General features: G+C 36.3%; 1 protein-coding gene across 10 annotated transcripts in view; it reads right to left on the reverse strand.

Annotated features, from left to right (window-relative positions):
- CSMD3 (CUB and Sushi multiple domains 3) overlaps positions 1–23,352 on the reverse strand; it is a 1,302,111-nt gene that overhangs the window by 345,835 nt on the left and 932,924 nt on the right. For all 10 annotated transcript variants that reach the window (XM_051844773.2, XM_051844775.2, XM_051844772.2 and 7 more), the window contains one exon: positions 7,442–7,611. In XM_051844773.2, the coding sequence (XP_051700733.2) occupies positions 7,442–7,611 (170 nt within the window). The remainder of the gene's footprint in view (positions 1–7,441; positions 7,612–23,352) is intronic.

Here is a 23,352-nt window from a genome sequence, read left to right on the forward strand (position 1 = left end):
AGACAGAGTTACAGAGAGAGGTAGAGACAGAGAGAGAGGTCTTCCATCTGCTGGTTCACTCCCCAGATGGCCGCAACTACCGAAGCTGTGCCCATCCAAAGCCAGGAGCCAGGAGCTTCCTGCACCTCTATGGGTGCAGAGGCCCAAGGACCTGGGCCATCCTCCATTGCTTTTCCAGGCCACAGCAGAGAGCTGGATTGGAAGAGGAGCAGCTGGGACCAGAACCGACACCCATATGGGATGCTGGTGCTTCAGGACAGAGCTTTAACCCACTGAGCCAGAGCACCGGCCCCTACAACCCATTTCTTTTAAAAATTATTTATTTGAGAGGTAGAGTTATAGACAGAGAGAGGGAGAGACAGAGAGAAAGGTCTTCCATCTGCCAGTTCAATCCCCAAATGGCCACAACACCCAGAGCTGACCTATCTGAAGCCAGGAGCTTCCTCTGGTTCACATAGGTAAACACAACACATTTCTGATTCAACTCTACATAATAAAAAATACATCAAGCAAAATGTTGTGCTTGCTAATTTGTACACTGTAAGTCTAACTTTAAGCTATTGGTATGATAACATTGAATGTAGAGTTTTGAATAGATGTGAAGAGGAACATGATGATATAATATTTCCACTATAGAGACACACTATCAGAAGCCTTGGAAAAATTCATCGAATATGTATATAATAAAGGAATGGCCTGGATATAAAAATTCATTAAAACAAACTTATTGTTTGATTTCATTTTAACGTAAACTTTTTGAGGTTTTCTTGTATACATAAATAACCTCCGTCAAAAGACAAAATCACACTTTAATTTAATGATCTTAATTGGCTTTATTTTTGAAATTAGAATTGGGAAGAACTTCACTCTATAGAATAAAATAGTAAGTGTTCTGATGGGCTGAGCTGAAAGGTTGGTTATAGACAGAGAAAGGCTGAAAAAAAGCAGAAACAAAAAGACCTAAAAGCAAACTGATCACTTTAAAGTTACTTTCCTTGTAGTGTATGGTAAGGGATACAGAAAATAAGAAAGCAATTGATAGGTTAACATCAAGTTTTTCTTTTTTTTTTTTTTTTTTTTGGCAGGCAGAGTTAGACAGTGAGAGAGAGAAAGACAGAGAGAAAGGTCTTCCTTCCGTTGGTTCACCCCACAAATGGCTGCTACGGCCGGCGTGCTGCACGGATCCGAAGCCAGGAGCCAGGTGCTTCTCCTGGTCTCCCATGCGGGTGCAGGGCCTAAGCACTTGGGCCATCCTCCACTGCCTTCTCAGGCCAAGACAGAGAGCTGGACTGGAAGAGGAGCAACCAGGACAGAATCTGGTGACCCAACTGGGACTAGAACCTGGGGTGCCGGCGCCGCAGGCAGAGGATTAGCATAGTGAGCCAGGGCACCGGCCTAACATTAAGTTTTTCTAGCTCACTTCTTTTGGATAAGGATGAAGCAAGTGGGAAATTCATAATCATGCCAACTGAAAACTTGACTGTTTTGGAAATTTAATTGATGTCCCTCTAACCATGATTTCCCAGAAGGTCAGATAATCAGCTTGGAATATTAGTGTGAGTGACTCCATTTTGGTTTTTAGCATGGTCTACTGGAGATGAGTACAAGAGCTTAGTGTTAAACAATGGCCCTTTGTAATTTTTATTTAGTACTTCAAAAGCACAGTTATAGTAAAAGTAGCAAATTACCCAGATGATTTTATAGAACAAAAAATGAACAAGGTTCTGATTTAGATCTCTATTTAATAGGACTCTTCCTCATACCTATCTCTTGTGAAATAATGACAGAACTCTGAGAGTCAGAGAATTGGGGGTACATATACTCGAAAATGGTGCCAAGGAAAATGGCAAAACATGCAGCAATGCACATGCTCACAGAAGAGAGGTAGGAAGGAAAGAGCTGTGTGAATGGTGAGGTACCTGGGTCTAAGCAAGCCAGTGGAACTCTGATATAACCCACTAGCTAGTACATGTTACTTAGCATGTTGCTACCAAGAACCAGTAGATCCACAGAGGCTTTATATAGTTCAGAAAACCAGGACCTAGCATTGGATGCCCAATTGCACTGATGATTGCTGATCAAGCTGCAAATGAGACAGATAATGCCCTAGGACACAGTATACATTTCATTTTTGATACTTTGATGTTTTAATGCCAAAGTACATGGTGGACCCTAAATTGGAAAATGCAGAATTGAATAAGCTTAACTCAAATTGACCTAGATTGATTTTCTCATTGCTCAGCAGAAAGGGGGTTGAAGATATAATTAGATCATATACAAAAACCTGAATACACTTCTTTTTTAAAATTTAGATTCAATCTCTGAAATATATCCTTAGTATACTAACATTCACTGAACATTTCTAGGGGCAGGCAATGCACTAAGTGTTATAAAAGCATATGTTACCTAGGGCCATTCTTGCATAGTGTAGTTAAATTTCTACCTTCATTTTTACATTGTTTCTCTTTGAGAACAGGATGCTTTGCTGTCAACATTTCTCCCACAGCCAAGACCCCTTAAGTACAATATGGCTGCCGGAGAGACTTTCAGAAGACCTCAAACTTCATAACAATCAAGTTTCCCTGCTAAATAACACACTCACTGGTAGGCGATCATAATGACAACCACATAAAAGGACAAAAAAAGGAGGCAGCTTCCTGGGTCCAAGAATTATGATGTACCTTTCTCAGAGAACCCTTCAAATTTACTAGTATATTTCTTTTCTTCAATTCTATTGCTCTATATCTGCAGTTCCTGGGCTGGCTGCAGGTTGAGAAGTTGATTTGTTAGCTAGCTTCCCATTTTCTCAATCTTTGGCCACCGACTGAATAATATTTATATTGTTGATGTTGTTTTTTGTTTTTTAATTGGATCCAATACTAAAATGGACAAAGGACCTGATTTTAGTGTCCAACCTCACATAGCAGAGTTCCCGAAAAAAGGAGATAAAAATTACAACAATCTTGAATACAAGCTTCATATCACATTTTCAGGTGAAGAAATGAGGTCATTCTTTAAAATTATTTTTTTTTATTTGAAAGAAATTGAGATAGATTAATACACACACACACAATTTGGAACTCCAAAATTTTTCATTTATTTTCAATTTATTTGACTTACACAGAGATGGAGAAATCCTGATACTGCTATAATATGAGTCTCTCAACAGACAGGACTAGCCAAAGCCAGGAGCCTGGATCTGTCTGGATTCCCTCACATGGGTGACAGGGCCCATCATCCACTGCCTCCCAGGGTATGCACTACTAGAGAGCTGGATCAGAAGTAGAGCTGGGACTCAAATCTAAGGACTCCAACATGTGCTGTGGGCATCCCAAGCTACATCTTATATTTATGTTTACTCTGAAACAAATATATATGTGAAACTGAGGTTTAAAAGTATTATAAAATTTGTAACTAGAGCCAAACATTGGGCACACCTTTTAAGATGCTGCTGACAGGGACTTCAGGGCCCCTAGAAAGGAAAGGAAGAAATCTACATGGTGTAACCCTCCAGGAACCTGAGAGATGGGAGAAATATATAAAATGTAACATTCTGATGTTGCTGTATCTGGGGAATGGCTTGCCTATCATAGACCTGATTGAGTACTCTGCAAACTTCTAGGCAAAATAGAATGTGATTCCTCTGATTGGCTGATGTTGAATGCTTCCTTAGTATATACCTCTACCAATCAGATGAACTTCCTCCTTTAGAAACAAATAAAAACCCCTCTTCACAGCGCTGCATTGGATGCCTCTTTCAGGGTAGTAAGTCCCTTTCAGCCAGCCCACCCACCTGCTGGGTGCCTTCTCAGCTTTTTAAGTGAACATTCTTCTCTTTGCTCACTCTTCCTTTCCCATGTGCCTCATTCTTCATGGTCATAAGACAAAGAACACAGAGGACAAGAAAAGTTGTAACCCAGAAGACTGCACCACTCCTCTATGAACCTGACAGAGGGGAGAACCTGTGACCCCATGGGAGAAGAGAGGCTGCAACACAGGAGCTGTAACATGGGAGCTGTGTCATTTGTAAAGAATCTGGTGAAAATAAGAATCTGCCACATTTCGTGGGGACAAGCCACCTGAGCAACTGGAACCACAGATTCCTCCTGTCACTACTCCTGCAACCCTGCCTTCATCCTACATCAGAATGTTTCTGTTCAGGGCTCTGAAATGCTTCAGATTCCAGCTTCCTACTGATGTGTACCTTGGGAGGAAGCAGATGATAGCTCAAGTACTTGGGGCCCTGCCACCCATGTGGAAGACCTGGATTAAGTTCCAAGCTTCTGGGTTTGGCCTGGCCCACTCTTGGAGTTGTAGGCATTTGTAAAGTGAGCCAGTAGATAGAAGGTCGGTCTCTCTCTCTCTCTCTCTCTTTCTTTCTCTCTCTCTCTCTCCCCCTAATGTCCTCTCACTGCTTGTCTGTCATCCAAACAAAGTCATTTTTAAAACTGTGCAACTCTTAAGTGGCAATTCTAAAATTTTAGCCTGGGTCTACCTGACCCTAGAGTCCATTCTTAATGACAAAATAGGTGTATGAAAAAATGAATCAACCTAAATATGTTTGAAAGTGTTGGAATAAATTTGCTAAATTAGTTGATCGAGTAGATATGTTGGTCTAATAATACTCATGTACTAGCATGTATATCCCTGAATTTTTAGATATTTTTGATCAAACTTGCTCAGCAGAGGAGGAAATACTTAAATGAAGCCCATGTTATATAAAATATATATTTGCTTTTCTTAGATTAGAAATACTAACAATTGAAATTAAAGAAAATAAATATATTTTAAGCTTCACATAGAAAGTAGCTGAATTTATTTAGTAGTTTTTTTTTTTTCTCCCCAGGAGAAAAAAGAAATTTTTATTAAGCATTTATTATTTGGCAGATACTGTTCCCAAGTATATGGGTTAGGAAATATGAGATAGAATAATCCCCTGTTGTCTTATAGCATACATTGTACTGTGGAAGACAAAAAGAAGTTATAAACCATGCATACATACTATGTCAGGTTGTGATTAGCAAGATAAAGAAGAATAGATCAGACCAATGATATGGAGAGAGACAATGGAAGAGAAGTTACCATTTTACATAGGAGAGACAGTTGAAGACACTGCTAAGGTGACATTTAAGACCTAAGGAAATGAAGAATGAAACCATGTTGACACCATAGGCAAGAACATTCAACATAAGGGTTGTCCTGAGAAAGGCCTTAAGTTAGAACATGCTTGTTGAATGTGATGAATAGAAAGGAGGCCAGTAAGAGTAGAGGGTACTAAGCTAGAGAAACAATGTTGAAGTTATTTTAAAATAATTAAGAATAAATTTTCAAGCAAAATAATCAGTATATATGAACTGGTATGTGTGTCTGTTAATTAATTTCTGCGTTACAATTATTTAGTAAATAATCTTTTTTTTAATTTGAGGGGATATATATTTATTTAAGGAAACTTACAAAAATGTTAAAAATTGCTGAGGTTATAAGTTTTCATCCTGTCTTTCCTGAAAGACAAATCAACATTAAGATAACTCCACTAACAAGCCTTGTGGTGTAGCAGATGTTCCATATGGGCATGGGTTCATGTCTCGGATGCTCCACTTCCAATGTAGCTCCCTGATAGTGGCCTGGGAAAGCATTAAAAGATGGCTCCTTTATACCCATGTTAGAGACCCAGAAGAAGCTCCTGGCTCCTCCATTGGTCTGGCCCAACCTTGGCCATTGCAGACATCTGTAGAGTGAGTCATCTGGATGGAAAATTCTCTTCGTTTCTCTGTTTCTTTCTTTCTCTCTTACTATCTCTCTCTCTCTCTGAACCCTGTCAAATACATAAATGAATCTTAACAACAACAACAAAAAATCCTTACACGGACTTTTATTTTCCTGCCTTCAATAATCTCACTATCACATCTCTCATTTTGTTCCTTATTACCTGATGTCTTAACATCCCAGGGTAAAATTATCACAAAACCCTGTGACCTTAAATCCATCCAAATAAGTAAGACTTCAATTAGAAAGCACTCTGAGGAACACATCAGGGATATTTTATTTGCAAAAGGAGTTGCCAGTTTGCTAAATGAATTTTCCAAATTGCGAGTATCATTCAGTATAGAAAGTAATGGATAAAATTCAAGCTCCACAAAAGGACAGGAAAAGAATATTTTAGGAAAAACAGTCAGAGGTACAAGTAATAGGTATGAGAGCATATGCTTTCTAATTTTTTTTAAAGACTTATTTATTATTGTTGATTGTGTGATAAAGAATAGTAGCTATGCTTACAGAATTTTCCCCTGTAGTCTAAGGAAAAATAAATCAGCCTCAATTCTATGTATAAGCTTCCCATTAATCTCAGTGTTGAATTCTATTTACCAAAAATTTATTTTAACAGGAAAATCCAAACAATGAACTAGTGGGGGAAATTTACCCCCTCCCACTGGAGAAGAGTGCAGAATGTAGTAATGTATATACTGGGCCTAAATTAATATTAAAGTTGTATGTATCTAGATGTTAAGCAGGATATTTTTCCCCAAATCTATACAAATTTTAAAACTTGGCAGTGTTGTTTTTGCTAGAGACTTATCAATAATCATAAGATGGTTTAATTTTTTAAAAAAGAAAGCAATTAACAATATTAATAACATTATTTAAACAAGAAACACCACTCCTGCCAATCTGGGATATTATAATTTTCTTCAGGATTTCTAAATACAGAAGTATATTTAATTTATTACTGGCATTAATATAATCTTGATAAATAGAAAAAACAAATAATTACTTTTAATTATTAAGTGTGATTTTATAGCAGTATTTGTTTTATTTTAAAAATAAACCAAACTAATTTACCAATATATGTATCAAATATGAATCAGAAACCATGGAAATATTTGCCAAAGATTTTATCTTTAATAATAAATTTATTACTAATAAAGTATTTTTGTATTTGTAATTTGAATGGGATATATGTATAATTTTATCTGTAATCACAGATGCAAAGAATTCATCATTTATCAGAAATCAATGTTACCTAATCAATATAAAAATAAAAGCATAAAAACATCATTATATTAGAAATTATCATTAATGTGTTAATTATATTGCATTTGTATGTGTAACATTTATCAAATAAGATATTTGGCATCAAGGTTTCCAACTGAATGTCATTGAAACAGTTGTTTGTGCATCATAATGACAAAGCTTACCTTTTCATATTATAAAGATGTGAAACAAATATTCTATTCCAATGAAAATAACAGGAATATGAGAATTAATGTATAATTTGGTTTAATTATATATGCATATATAATACAAATTATTTGTACAATACAAATACAAATAATAATTAAGTATACTATATAAATAAATGTATAATATACTTAATGATTATGTATTCGTAAACTTAATGATTAAAAATGATCAAAATACAAATATGTCTAAGTTCACCTACCTTAAGAACATCTCCTTGTGCTAAATGAAACGTTCTGGCTGAAATATTGATTCCTTTTCCTGCTTGAACCTGAATACTATAAATGCATTCGTGGTTGTTTTCATAGTTGAGAGGATAATTTGGAGAGAGCAAAATTCCTTCATTATTTGTTGCAGATGCACCACATTCAGCTGCAGATAAAACAGAATATTGAAGCACAGTTTAATAGAAAGCATTATCAATGTCATGAAATTTCATGTATGGAAGTATAAATGCATTTCACCTTATCTAGATTCTAGCAAGAAATTAATGTACATACTGACTGTGAATTATACATGATTTATTCTATCTTCAAATGACATATGTATAGAAAAGGACTACTACTGTCCATACAGAGGGCACTTGCATATAAATGGAAATACATTTCAACAATGCTTTCCCTGGATGAAAGGATGGGATGGGGAAAACATGAGAGCTAAAATTTTTCAATGTGTAATTTAGGTGTATAGATGTCTAATGAAAATACATTCAAATTTATGTTTTAATTCTTTAAAGTATAAAAAAGGTAGAGATTAATTATCTTAGAGTGATTTTCATTTGATATTTTTATTTTAACTTTAAACAAATTCAACAATTTCTCTTCCAGAAACAGCATTCTTCTAATTCAAAAACTTTAATAACAAAAAGGAACTAAATAATATATTGCTTTTGAAAAATGATATAATAGCTAAAACCCACCAACCAATAAATCATAATAAATTGAGCATCATTGAGTATTATATCAACCTTTCTCAGTGTATAAGATAAACTGAATTAAAGCATTCTCATAATAAGAATATGGTACCACTAACTCTCTAGGAAGAATTTTACAAAATTTGAGGAAGAGTCTATCCAGTTAGGCTGAATTGAGAAGTTCTCAACAAAATTAGTAAAAATTTAAGTTAATTTATTATAATTTAAAAAGCTTGCAGCACTATTGAAAAATCAAGTAAGTTCTTGTAATTCTTAAATATGTTTCAGAAATTCAATGAACTCAGTTTTCTATCTTATTTAATAACCTGATCCACATTTCCAAATCTTAGATCAGGAAGCTTAAGGTTTTTAAATGTTTAACTTAAAAAGAAGCAAAGTCGTTATTTTCTAGAAACAAGATTTGTAAAGTAACGATATATGGAAACAGTCATAGGAATTAGACAAGATGAAGTTAAATGAATAGCTTTATTTTTAAAATGCTAAACATTTATGAGAAAAAAAAAAGCAAAAGAAAAATGCCTAATGAGGTACTGAAAATGATGAAGCAATTTGTGTAATACCAACATTGTGTGAAATAATAATAAAAACAAATGGTGTGATACTAACAATCAACCAGTGAGAAAACATCACACAGTGGAAGCCTCTTCCAAATTTCTTTTAAAGGAAAAGAAAAACTCAGACTCTCAGTACTGACTTAAATGATTTTCATGTTACTTAAACATGTTCAAACATAAAATTAGACATGTTCTTATGTTTTTAGTTGTACATAATTACAATATTAAAGCAAATGTACAAATACAAGAACAAAAATGACAAAACAATAAAATGTTATAGAACAACATGTATCTAATGTAGCATTAAGACTTTGTTTTCCTGAAATTAAATTATCTTTGGCTATATAGATCAGGAAACAGCTACTATAGTATATGTTTTGGGGGTTTACTAATCCTTTAATACACTGCATTATGTAATGACTCAGTTTTCCCTCAACTGCTGCCTCTATAAACTTTCGAGAAACGTTCATCTGCATAGTACAAGATGCTATGGGTCCTACACTTGGTGGGAAAAAGTCATTTACCTGTGAAATATTCCTCATTTATTTTTCATGCTATTATCCAAATCCAGGTATGCTTATGGAGGCATGAAGACAAATGTATCCAATCACACAGATAATCCAGACAGCACACATATTTTTCATTTAAATTATTTTAAAGAAAATGCAAAGAATTTTAAATTATTTTATAGAATCATGAAGTTCAGAAAATATGCTCTTGGATGCCAGCTTACACCCTGAATACATTAAGAACTGAGGATTTAAAATTCAGAGAGTTAGGGGCCGGTGCTGTGGCACCATGGGTTAATGCCCTGGCTTGAAGCGCTGGCATCCCATATGGGTGCTGGTTCGAGACCCCGCTGCTCCACTTCCAATCCAGCTCTCTGCTGTGGCCTGGGAAAGAAGTAGAAGATGGCCCAAGTCCTTGGGCCCCTGCACCCATGTGGGAGACCCAGAAGAAGCTCCTGGCTCCTAGATAAGAATCGGTGCAACTCTAGCCATTGTGGCCAATTGGGGAGTGAACCATCAGATGCAAGACCCTTCTCTCTCTGCCTCTCCTATCTCCGTGTAACTCTGACTTTCCAATAAATAAATAAATCTTTTAAAAAAATTCAGAGTTAGATTCAAAATCAAGCCCTGTTTCTACCTACCAACATGGTGTTGGTCTTCATAAGTAAGTAGTGTGTGCAATTATTCTTAGGTGTTTAAATTTAACTCCCTATAAAAAATAAGAGTGGGAATAAGAGAGGGAGGAGATGTACAGTTCAGCACAGGCTCACTTGGACTTACCCCTAATGGTAGAGCTAGAAACATGCCATGGGACTCAAAATTCCATTAAGTTGGCAGGTACAAATGTTATCTTACTAGTTAAAGTGATCAGTTTATGTTCATAATTTATCATAAAGATAGGACTAAGTGTCAAAGGGATCACATAAATAAGACTAGTGTCTGCTAATAATAATTGATAGAATTAAAAAGGAGAGAATGACCCAACATGGGAAGCAGGATACACAGCAGACTCATAGAATGGCAAATGCTCTAAATGGCACTCTGGCCTCAGAATCAGCCCTTAAGGCATTCAGATCTGGCTAAAAATCCCATGAAAGTTTCTTAGGCATGGGAAGCCAAAACACTGTGGTAAAAAATGACCTAAATGAAAAATCTCTGTGAGTGAGGTCCCAGTAGAAAGAACGGGCCATCAAAGAAGGAGGTACCTTTCTCTGAAGGGAGGAGAGAACTTTCACTTTGATTATGGCCTTGTCTAAATAAGGTCAGCATTTGTGAACTCATCAAGCTTCCATATCCTTGGCAGCTCATGAAAAGAGCCTCAGGTGATTACTGACATCATAAATAAGAGTGTCAATCGTTAATTCAACAGGAGTCACTGTGCACTTCCCCATGTAGGATCTCTGTCCTTAATGTGTCATACTATGAGTATTAATGGTAAAACCTGTCTTCAAACTGTACTTGATACTTTGTGTGCTGTGTGAGTGCAAATTGTTGAAATTTACCTAGTATATATTAAGTTGATCTTCTGTATATAACGATGATTAAAAGTGAATCTTAATGAAGAATGAGATGGGAGAGGGAGTAGGAGGTGGGATAGTCTGCGGTTGTGAGGGAGGTTATGGGGTGAAAAACCGATATAATCTGAAAGTTGTAATTTGAAAATTTATATTTATTAAATAAAAGTTAAAAAAATAAAAAACAAAAACATACCACGTACTACATAGGTGCCATAAATATATAAAAAAGGAAGTCGTGTGTGTGTATGTGCATGCATGCACACATGACAAAAAACGTTGTTAACACACACAAGTAGTCTATGTAGAACATTAAGCACAGCGCTAGCACACAAGAGCTCAACAAATTAAAGTCTGATGAATATATTGAGTAAATATTAATGATTATACCTTGCTACATATACTAGACAGATAAAAAAAGAAAAGAAGTTTGGAATATTTATCTTGTCTCCAGTTTGATGAAATCTATTCATGTATAGAAATTATTTATCTCGGAAAAGACAGATGACACTTCCTAATTTTTGAGAATCACTTATGATATTAAAATTACTTTAGGGACTGGTACTGTGGCACAGCAGGTTAAAACCCTGGCCTGAAGTGCCGGCATCCATATGGGCGCCGGTTCTAGTCCAAGCCACTCCTCTTCCAATCCAGCTCTCTGCTATGGCCTGGGAAAGCAGTAGAAGATGGCCCATGTCCTTGGGTCTCTGTACTCATGTGGGAGACCTAGAAGAAGCTCCTGGCTCCTGGCTTCAGATCGGCGCAGCTCTGGTCATTGCGGCCATCTGGGGAGTGAAACAGCGGATGGAAGACCTCTCTCTCTGTCTCTACCTCTCTCCGTAACTCTGTCTTTCAAACAAATAAAATAAATCTTAAAAAAAAATTACTTTAACAGCTTTTGTAATTTGAGCAACACACAACCTTCCCCCCTTAAAAAAGCAAAGCCAAGAGATAAGTTATTTTAACTGCCCTTTTAAAAATACTAATAATTTATTGTCAATTTCTCAACATTTGGATAAGTAGTAAGTGCCTTTATCAAGAAACACTATTTGGTTTTTACTATATAATTTAAAAGAGAATTTTCTTTATATTAAAAATAAAATGTTTATTTATATTTTACCATTTCAATGTTGGTTTAAATTCACTATACATGATTTTCTGCTTGGTGAAATAAAATTAAGACAAATCAAATTGGAAGAATTAAGAAAGATAATTTGAATTATATTAGCACTTTTTTTGCAAGTGAAAGTAGATTTTATTGTAAAACACATATTCCTGCTTGCCGGGAGAGGTACAGCAGTGAGAGGTCCATCCAGGTCTGGATTTTGGGATCTTACAAAGGGACTGCATGTCAACTGATAAGTTCTTATGTACAGTTTCAATATGTCAGGGTCCGCTTAGTTTTTTCTATGTCTGTTGCAGATCAGTCATGGTTCCTGACCACTAAACAACTATTACCATGCCAACCACTTCAGAGATGTGACAGTGGAGAAATATTCTTTTTAAAAATATTTTAAAGATATATTTTATGTATTTCAAAGGCAGAGTTACAGAGAAAGAGAAAAGGAGAAACAGAAATATCTTCTACCCACTGGTTCACTCCCCAGATGGCCCCAAATGGCCAGAGCTGAGCCAGGCCAATGCCAGGAGCCAGGAAGTTCATCTGGGTCTCATTCGTGGGTACAGGCACCCAAGGACTTGGGCCATTCTCTGCTGCTTTCTCAGGGGCATTAGCAGGGAGTTGGATAGGAAGTGGTGCAGCCAGGACTCAAATTGGTGCCTTTATGGGATGACAGCATTGCAGACCACACTTTAACCTGTTATGCCACATTGCAAGCCCTGAGAAATACTCTTCACTTGACCAATTAAGACAGGTTCTGCCTACCTGATCAGTCATAAAATACTTGAGATCTGCTACTTAGTTCCTCATAAGGGATCTATGGGTATGCAATCACTTCATTTTTGGGGTAATGTCTTTTATCTAATCAGTGGATGGCAGGTTTCATACAAATACCTCTTTCCCTATTATCACAGGGGATCCTCCTAACATTTTAATTGACCTTTTTAAATCTTCAAGTACCTCCTTTTCCCCCCAGAAAACATAGTGGCCCTAAATGCCCTTAGGGCATTTGGAAATTATGGAATGGCAACTGTAACGGCTACTTTGTGCTGATAAGGGGGATTGAGCTGGATTAACAGCACAGTATTTTCTGAGGGTTGGTCTAAGGATCTCTGGTATTGTGAGCATTCCATCTGGGGCTCCATCCATAGCACCATTTGTACCTTGCAGCCTCTGGATCCATTGTTGGAACAGACAATATAAACTGTGAGGTCCTGATGGAAATGAAAATACACAGACCCATGTTGAAAAAGTGTTAAAAATTTAAACAGACCAATAGAGCAATAAACCAAGCCTGGGAAGCTTCTTATCATGGCATCCCGTGCAACTGCATGGATTTCACTTTAGCTCCATCAGTCTTGTTTGTGAGCCAGATCGAACAAGGTCTAATGCTGAAACTAACAACAATGGGTCCAAATCAAAGAATAAGCATGACTGTAGCTCTTCTCTGCAATACACTGACAAAGAACATTTTCCAAATACAAATCCAATCTGGCTCTTTATGCTTAAGTTATATTCACCATCAGCAAGTCAAAGTCCACAGAAGGACATAAAAGGCTATGTACAATGTGACTCCAATCTGTTTTCACACCTATTATCCACCATTCTCTCCCATGGAGCTTGTAATTCACTTCTCAGCTACTGGCCCTTGCTCACAGTTTCACACACTGACCTTTTGAACATGCTGTTTTCTCTGCACATAAGCACCATCTCTGGCCTAACCAGATGTGAATAAAAAATAAAGGTCTGAATACAAGAAGAAAATGACTTGATATGAAACTATACGGTTACGGTTCTTTCCAGCATCCAGTGACTGTGATAGTATATGAAATAATGTCACATTGAAGAATCAGGAATAATTCTCAGAAATAATCATCATAAGCTGTACATTCATGAATGTCTATCAAAAATCAACATTTTTGTTGTTTATTACATGAATAGCACAGCAATTTTTCAGCAAGTATTATTTAAAATGAGAAGATGTAAGCATTGACAAATTGTGGTTGAATATTCTTAAGCTCTGTTAATATTAACTAAAAAGCAGCAGCAGAACAGTTAACTACAAGAGGAGCAAGATGGTCAGTTTACTGCAGGAAGAGATGGTTATATAAAAGAACATCAACTACTTGGGAAAAAGGAGTTTGAGATAAGAAAGTCTGAAAAATGCTTCAAGTGGTAGAAGCGAGTTGAAAAACTTATCACCTCCGAGTCATGGTGACATTTATGGACAATATAAACGACTGAATAGTCACAAATCTGTGACTCACTAGATTATTGCCATGTCAAGTTTTTGAGGCAGGTGGTGTAAGAAATATATGATATAACATGTGCAGCAGAAAAATTTGTTATAATAGAAATAAAGCTGTAAGATTGTTCTGTTAAAAACAATTTACTTGCTTAACAGGGAACCTTGGTTGAGATTGTATCCTAAGATTTGAAATGGCTACAGAGGCAGAAACAGAATTTTCTGCCCTGGAAAACCAAATTGACTAACTGAATAGATTTTTATTAAATTTTATTAGGTTATGGGCATGAAAGGTAGTTGCAATTCTCCTAGAACTTACTTGTTTTTCATATAAATGGCAGATACTTATCATACAATTGTTGAAATGTGCATACACTATAAGAAAGAATATAACTGCGGGTCCTGACCTGTTCTCAGAAGTTGGGAAAGACTCTAAAGGAGTGGATTTGAAAGTAGATGAATGAAAGTAAGTGTGAAGGGAGAAGTGAGTAGGAATATAGAATATTCCAAACAAAATGAACATTTATAAAAACATTATGGATGCTGGGGCATCGTGTCAAGTACTAGAAACCAGAAAACTCAATATGGATGGAATTTTATTTGTGCAAGGTCAGCTAGAGGTAGGTCTCTCAGTGTGGGGTTATCTATTGCTATTGATTTGGTGTAGTAGGAAAAATAAATTTCTTGGATGTGTGAGAATGGATATGCCACTGACTGCTTATTGTTCCTGTGATTGGGGAATACTTTTCGTCTGTGCGGACTTAGGAGATTGGCTGCAACTTTGAAAAAGAGAGAAGACCAAATGAGCTATGGTGATAAACTATACTTTTGACATTTTGGATAAGAAAACTCTAGCTTCAGGTATATGGGGTTGCAATATTTTCTGGAAGAAAGATAAGTATACTTCATATCTAAAAATAAACAAGCACTTTGTTTCCTCCTGTTTCATTGACAGTGAATTTTAAGTACTTGAAAGCTGATATCACTAATTAATAAAACCTAAGCTTAAAAATATGAGTTTCTTACAAAATAATCAATGCTAAGCTATCAGTAAGTTATGTCTACTCACTTTGATTTTAATGAAGGAGGTCATGTTTAAATTATACAAAATAATAATGTGAAAATATTATGCAATTTTGCATAGTGTTTGGGAAATACTTTTGGACAATATGTACTTTTATAGCATATAAATATTTTCTGTGACATCTTAAGTCTATATAATGCAATACATAATGATGTCTTTTCTGAAAAGAGAAAGCCTATTCATATAAAATACTCTGTAACATATACATTATGAAATTTATTTCGGTTGCCAATAAGAAACCCTTTTTTTGAATAAGAAAATAACATGTTGATAAATGTAGCTCTAGGTGGCCTGGCGCAGGAGTGATATATACTGGAATCTGGTGATAAGAACCACTGTTACAGTGAGCAATTCAACAGGGCAGCTATATCTACTGAATTTCAATTTTTTCTTACTGAAAAACAGGCAAGCCCATGCACCATTAATCTCGATTACTGGAGTAAGAAATTCTCTTAGCATCTAGTGTGTACATAAAGTGATATGTTTTCAGATATATTAGTAAGACACTCATCGGTGATTTGGCTGGGAAATTTGAAAAATTCCTATGATCAGATTTTAAAATGTCCATTAGACCTGAATGTCTTATGCTATTTTGTTGCCTTCTCAGGTCATTTTAAAACTATTTTATGAAAGTAGTTAAACAACCTATATTATTGAAAAAACTTAAAAAGTTTTCACATATAAACACATAGTATGCTAAGTCAAATGAGTTGTAGCATTAAATAGAAATATATTTTCTACATATTTAATTATCACAAATGGGGAAAATAATAATAACATAATTTTTGGTCATAGAAGAACATATAGGGATAAAATACAAATTGGTAATTATTTTTGCTTGTGAATAACATTTTAAAAAATTTTTATCAGTTAATTGAAGCTATGCACTCCAAATATAATTTCTATTGTATTTTATCAAATTAAGAAACCATTGATTATAGGTCATGCATTATTTTATGTGTTTCTAAGAAATGAAAAATTTTGCCAATTAACTAGGGGTAGTTTTGTGAAATACATAACAATTTCATAGATTTTAAATGTTTCCAAAGGAACAACTAAGAAATTGTGAAATATAGTAAAATGTGTTAGCACAATAGAGTTTTTAGTAACATTTCTAACATGCCTTCTTGATTTGGCAGTGTTAATAACACATTTGTTCTTCAGAAATTTTTAGTCAAAAATATTTAATTTTTTCAAATAGGCACTTGAATAATGCCTAGATTCTCAGAAGGAGGTGGAAATTAGAGATTAGAGAAGTATATTAATTCCTTCTTGTTAACACTGAGAATATGAAAATCCATTAGTATTACTTGTATAAAGTTTAGTTTTTCCTTTTCTTTTGTTCTTTTTAGACAACAGTGACACTTCACTGGATATCACCTCCTGGCCTCATTAAATAAAATGTATGCATCCAACTATAAATTAATGCTTATTTTTTTACAAATCAAAGAATGGGTTTTTAAAATTTTTTGGAGGATTTTACTTGAAATGTGTTATTATGCTCCTTAAAATAAATGTAATATATTTTCTATTTCATTTTTACTATGCAGAACTTTTGTGATCACTTTTCTCTTATAGAATTGTTTCTGTGTGAACTGCAGTCACTACTGAACAGAATCCTCCTTCTTCAGCTGTTGGATGGAATGCCTGCACTCTCCTTTACTGATAATGAAGTATTTCCTTGAAGACTATAATGGTTTCTATCTTGTACACTTGTGAGCAATAGATTTCATGGATGCTGGAAAGTGAAGATACTATTCAGAGTCTGTGATTGCCTTTTTTTGCCAGGCAGAGTTAGACAATGAGAGAGAGAGAGACAGAGAGAAAGGTCTTCCTTTACCGTTGGTTCACCCCTCAATGGCTGCTGCGGCCGGTGAACTGCACTGATCCGAAGCCAGGAGCCAGGTGCTTCTCCTGGTCTCCCATGGGGTGCAGGGCCCAAGCACTTGGGCCATCCTCCACTGCACTCCCTGGCCACAGCAGAGAGCTGGCCTGGAAGAGGGGCAACCAGGAAAGAATCCAGCGCCCCGACCGGGACTAGAACCAGGTGTGCCAGCGCCGCATGGAGGAGGATTAGCCTATTGATCCACGGCGCCGGCTCTAGCACATATAATAAAATGTGATCTGTAGTATAATATAAATTTATTTAATGGGCTACCATAACAAAAATAAGGAATACATTTTAAAGAAATAACAGAATAATTTCATGGAACTCCTCATGGCTAGGTTATTCTTGATTTGAGTCAAAAAAGTGGTTCTAATGGCAATCAAACTCAAGAAGAGATTTTGGGCAGAGGAATCTACTTGAATGAAGGAGTCCCTATCCGTAACATAAATGGTGAACTAAATTGAATAGCTTAAAGAATCTGTAGCACATGTGATTTTCTGACGCTTGTATTTTATTAAAAAGGCAATATAAATCCACAGAAGAGTTTTTTTTTTTTTTTTTTTAAGATTCATTTATTTATTTGAAAGGCAGAGTTATAGAGAGGCAGAGGCAGAGAGAGAGGAAGAGAGGTCTTCCATCCATTGTTACACTCCACAAATGGCTGCACTGGCTGGAACTGGACCCATCTGAAGCCAGGAGCCAGGAGTTTCCTCCCGGTCTCCCAAGTGGGTGCAGGGGCCCAAGGACTTGGACCATCCTCCACTGCTTTCGCAGGCTACAACAAAGAGCTGGATCAGAAGTGGAGCAGACAGGTCTTTCAAACCAGTTGCCCATGTGGGATACCGGCACGGCAGGTGGAGGCCTGACCTATTAAACCATAGTGCTGGCCCCCACAGGAGAGTTTTAAGAAAAGAAAAACATGAATTGATTTTAGAAAATCATTAGGACATGTCTATGGGTAATGAATGGTAGTCTCAGCTTATTAGAGAATGAAAACCTACCAAAAATCAGAGTGCTTCACACAGGAAATAATGAAATCTTAAAGTACAGTCATAGAAGAAGAGGTGGAAAAGAAAGTTATAGAACTTCGAGACTAGTTGGATAGTGGTAAGTTACAGAAATAAAGAAAGGTAGAAAAGGCTGGATGAGGAAAAGCTTGGTGTATTTTGACAAACTTTTTACCACCTCTCTACTTTTTATTAATGAAAAGGAAGCAATTACGCCAGTTTCTTTAATATTATGCTTATTTCTAGGGTACTGAGAGATCGAATACCTCTGCACTAGACACAGTAAGGCAAGATTCTCTATTGTATTTCCTTTGGATATATTACCCAGATGTGGGTGTGCTGGCTCATATGTTAGTTCTATTTTTAAATTTTAAGAAATCTCCATGTCATTTTCCATAAAGGCTATACTAATTTACATTCCTACCAGCAGTGTATATCTGCTTCCCTCCATCATATCCTCTCCAGTAGTTATTATCTTTTGTTCTTTTTTATAACTATTCTGATTAAAGATGGTGATTTTTATGCAACTCTGTGATCGTATAAGAACTATTGGATTATACACTTCATATGGATGAATTTAGGATAGGGATTTGACAGCAGTTAAAACATGGCTTAGGATATATCCCAGGTCAGAGTTCCTACATTCAAGTTCCTGGTCTGCTCCTGACTCACTTCCCTGCTAGGACATACCCTGGCTGGCAGTGGTGATCATTCATGTGCTTGGTTCCCTGCTGTCCATGTGGTAGCTCCAGAATGAGTTCCTGGTTGCTGGTTTTGACCAGACCCAGGCCTGGCAGTTGTGAACATTTTGGGAGTCAACCAGTGGATGAAAGATCTCTCTCTCTATCTCTTTCTCTGTCTCTTTGCCTTTCAAGCAAATTAGAATAAGCAAAAACTTAAATGGGTAAATTGTATAATGATTCATGAATTACATCTGCAACAATTTGCATTTAAAAAGAATCAAGGGTGGGGGCAGCGGCTTGGTGCAATAGGTTAATCCTCTTCCTGTGGGGCCAGCATCCCAAATGGGCACCGGGTTCTAGTCCTGGTTGCTCCTCTTCCAGTCCGGCTCTCTGCTGTGACCCGGGAAAGCAGTGGAGGATGGCCCACGTGCTTGCACCCCTGAACCCACGTTTCAGACGGGGAAGAGCACCTGGCTCCTGGCTTCAGATAGGCGTGGCTCTGGCCATTTTGGGGGTGAACCAACGGATGGAAGATGTTTCTCTCTGTCTCTCTCTTTCTCTCACTGTCTGTAACTCTACCTGTCAAATAAGTAAATAAAAAAATCTTAAAAAAAAAAAAAATAGAATCAAAGGGCCCGTGCTTTCACGTAGTAGGTGAGGCTGTGCCAGCATCCCATATGGGCACCGGTTTGCGTCCTGGCTGCTCCACTTCTGATCTGCCTCTCTGCTATGGCCTGGAAAGCAGTGGTAGATTGCTCAAGTTCTTTGGCCCCTGCACCCATGTGGGATATCCAGAAGAAGCTCCTGGCTCCTGGCTTTGGATCTATGCAGCTCTGGCCTTTGTGGCCAATTGGGGAGTGAATCAGTGGATAGAAGACCTCTCTCTCTCTCTCTCTCTCTCTCTCTCTCTCTGCCTCTCCTTCTCTCTGTGTGTAACTCTGACTTTCAAGTAAGTAAATCTTTTTATTAAAAAAGAAAGAAAAAGAAAATTTCTCAAAAACCTAACTTTGCCCTTCAAAAATCACCAAAAACGGGAAAAGAAAACTAAGTGCAAATTACTAGAAGGAATAAAATAAATAAATAAATAAAACAGACAATAAAAACAATCTAAGAGATAAACAAAATTGAACTGGTTTGGGGACAGCGTTGTGGTGTAGTGGATAAAGCCACTGCCTGAGATGCCACTGAATGTAGGCGCTGGTTTGTGTTCCAGCTGCCTCACTTCCAATCTAGCTCCCTGCTAATGGCCTGAGGAAAGCAGTGGAAAATGACCCAAGTGCTTGGGGTCCTGCAACCTACATTGGAGTTCTGGAAGAAGCTCCTGGTTATGGCCTGGCCAAACTCTGGCTTTTGTAGCCATCTGGGGAGTGAACCAGCATATGGAAGATCTCTCTTTCTCTCTCTCTTTCTCTCTGAAACTCTTTTTTTTTTGACAGGCAGGAGTGGACAGTGAGAGAGAGAGACAGAGAGAAAGGTCTTCCTTTTTGCCGTTGGTTCACCCTCCAATGGCCGCCGCTGCTGGCACGTGCAGCCGGCGCACCGCGCTGATCCGATGGCAGGAGCCAGGTACTTCCTCTGGTCTCCCATGGGGTGCAGGGCCCAAGCACTTGGGCTATCCTCTACTGCACTCCCGGGCCACAGCAGAGAGCTGGCCTGGAAGAGGGGCAACCGGGACAGAATCCGGCGCCCCGACAGGGACTAGAACCCAGTGTGCCGGAGCCGCAAGGTGGAGGATTAGCCTAGTGAGCCGTGGCTTCGGCTGAAACTCTTTCAATAAATAAATAAATCTTTTTTTTAAAAAGTGATTTGATGATTTTTTGAAAATATAAACAAAATGGAAAAAATCTTTAGATGGGTTAAGGAAAAAAGAGATTCATTCAATAAATAAAGTCATAAATAAAAGAGAAGGCATTATAAGTAATAGCACAAAGATACAAGGATTATGAGACAATAACAATTATATATCAACTAATTTGATAAGTTAAAAAATGTATATGTTCCAAGAACGTAAAAACTATCCAGAAAGTTATAAAGTGCAAAATCAGAACAAACTAATAACAATTAAGGAGCTTGAATTAGTAATTATAAATCTCTCATTAACAACAAAAACTGGAGTGGGTATTGTGGCTCGGAGGGTGAAGATGCTGTTTGGGAAACCTGGATTCCATAACACAATATTATTTCGAGTCTGGCTCTTACATCCAAATTCATTTTAGGAAGTCAGCATTATCCTAATACTAAAGCATGACAAGACCACCACCAAAGAAAGAAAACTATAAGGAGTATCCCTGATGAACAGATTCAAAAATTCTCAACAAAATTCTAGAAACCAAATTCAATAGCATATTAAAAGGATAATTCATCATGAAGAAGTTATCTCTGAGATGTAGGAGTGGTTAACCATAGGCAAATCATTTAGTGTGCTGTAGCACCTTAACAGGATGAAAGAAAAGATCATATGACCATCTCTATAGACATAAAATAGCATATGACAAAAATTGAAAATCCTTTCAAAATTAAGAACTTTCAACAAATTAAGTAATAATAGGAATGTACCTCAAAACAGAATGACCACATATTATAAACCCACAGTTAGCATTAAATTCAATTATCAAAAGTTGAAAGTTTTTCCTTTAACATCAGGAATGAGACACGTTTTCTCGTTTGTCCCTTCTATTCAAGATAGTGCTGGGAATCCTAGTCAGAGGAATTAGGCAAGAGAAAGAAATAAGAGATATCTGAATCAAACAAGCAGTGGCATTGTCTGTGTTTGCAAATGATACCACCTTACATATAGAAAATCCTATCGACTTCACCAAAAACTATTAGAATTAAACAAATTCAGTTAAAATTAGCACAAAGAATTAGCTACATTTCTATACACTAACACTGAACTAACCAAAAAAGACGTTAAGAAAATAACCCCACTTATAGTAGCATAAATAGAACAAAATATTTACTATAAATTTACCCAAGTAGGTGGAAAGGTACACTGAAAACTATAAAAAATTGGAAGAAATAATAGTTAAAATATCCTGTTTCCCAAAGCAATGCACAGATTTGTTTCTATCTGTATTAAAATTCTAATTATATGTTTTATAGAAATAGAAAAACAAACACTAAAATTCACACGGATTCACAAAAGACTCCACATAGCTAAAGCAACCTTGAGTAAGAAGAACAAAGCAGGAGGCAATGCACTTCCCAATTTCAAATTAGAATACAAAACAGTGGTACAAGCAAAAAAAGAAAGACATATAAGCCAATGGAACAGAATAGAATAACCCAAATAAACCCATACATAGACAGTCAACAAACCTACAACAATGGAGAAAGGACAGTCATTTGAATAAAGATATTAGAAAAGCAGATATCCACAAACAAACAAACAAAAAGGAATGAAATTGGATCCTTATCTTAGATACAAACTAAAACACAACTCAAATAAGAGAACTGGAAACTGGAAGCTCTTACAAGCAAATTTGGGAAAAATTCTTTATAACATTAGTCTTGAGGTTTTTTTTTTTTTTTGTATGCCATGAAAAACATCAGCAACAAAACTAAAAACAAACAAGCTAGAAAATTCAAAACTATGAAGTTTCTGTACAGAAAATAAAATACTCAATAAAGCAGAAAGACAATAAGGAATGGGAGAAAATGTGTGCAAGCCACATATCTGATAAGAGGTTAATATCCAAAATATAGAAAGAAATCATATAACTTAATAACAAAACAACCAAATAATCCTAGCAAGGTATGGACTAATGGTTTGAATAGCCATTTCTCCAAAGAAGACATATACATGGCCAAAGATATACAAAAAAAGTGTTCAGTTTCATTAATCATCAGGGAAATGCAAATCAAAACTATGATATGATACACCTCACCTATTAGGATGGCTTGTATCAAAATGGCAAAAGGTAACACATGTTGACATAGATATGGAGAAAAGGGAACCTTCATGCATTGTTGGTAGGAATATAAATCCATGTAGTCATTACAGGCAGAAAATTAAACCTGAACTATCATATGTTCCAGCAAACCTACTTCTGGGTGTAAATCCAAAGGAAAATAAATAGCTCATATCTACATCCCATGTTCATTTTAGCATTATACAGAATAGCCAAGGTCACCATAAATAAAATGTGATATTTATATATGTACATAGTGTTTGTACCATTATGAAATAGTATTCATATTTAAAAGTAGGAAATTCTGTCTTTTCAACAACATGGAGAACCTGAAACACATAATTCCAAGTGAAATAAGCTAAACACAAGGAGAAAAATGCAGTACAGTCATGATATGTGATCATAAAGACTCAAACTCATAAAAACATAGAGTAGGTGAATGGCTATCCAAAGTTAGGGAGTATGGGAATTGGAGAGATGTTGGTCAGTGGACCCAAATTTGTAGTTTTAAGATGAATAGTATCTGGAGAAATGATGGCAAGCCTGGTGAATACAGTTAATGATACTGTATTATATTCTTGAAGTTTAAGATGTTAGATCTGAAATATTTTTATATACAGAAGAAAATTAACCATATGAGGTGATGTATATGTTAATTTGCTTG

The sequence above is a fragment of the Oryctolagus cuniculus genome, chromosome 6 (assembly GCF_964237555.1).
Source record: "Oryctolagus cuniculus chromosome 6, mOryCun1.1, whole genome shotgun sequence".
NCBI classification, from domain to species: domain Eukaryota; kingdom Metazoa; phylum Chordata; class Mammalia; order Lagomorpha; family Leporidae; genus Oryctolagus; species Oryctolagus cuniculus.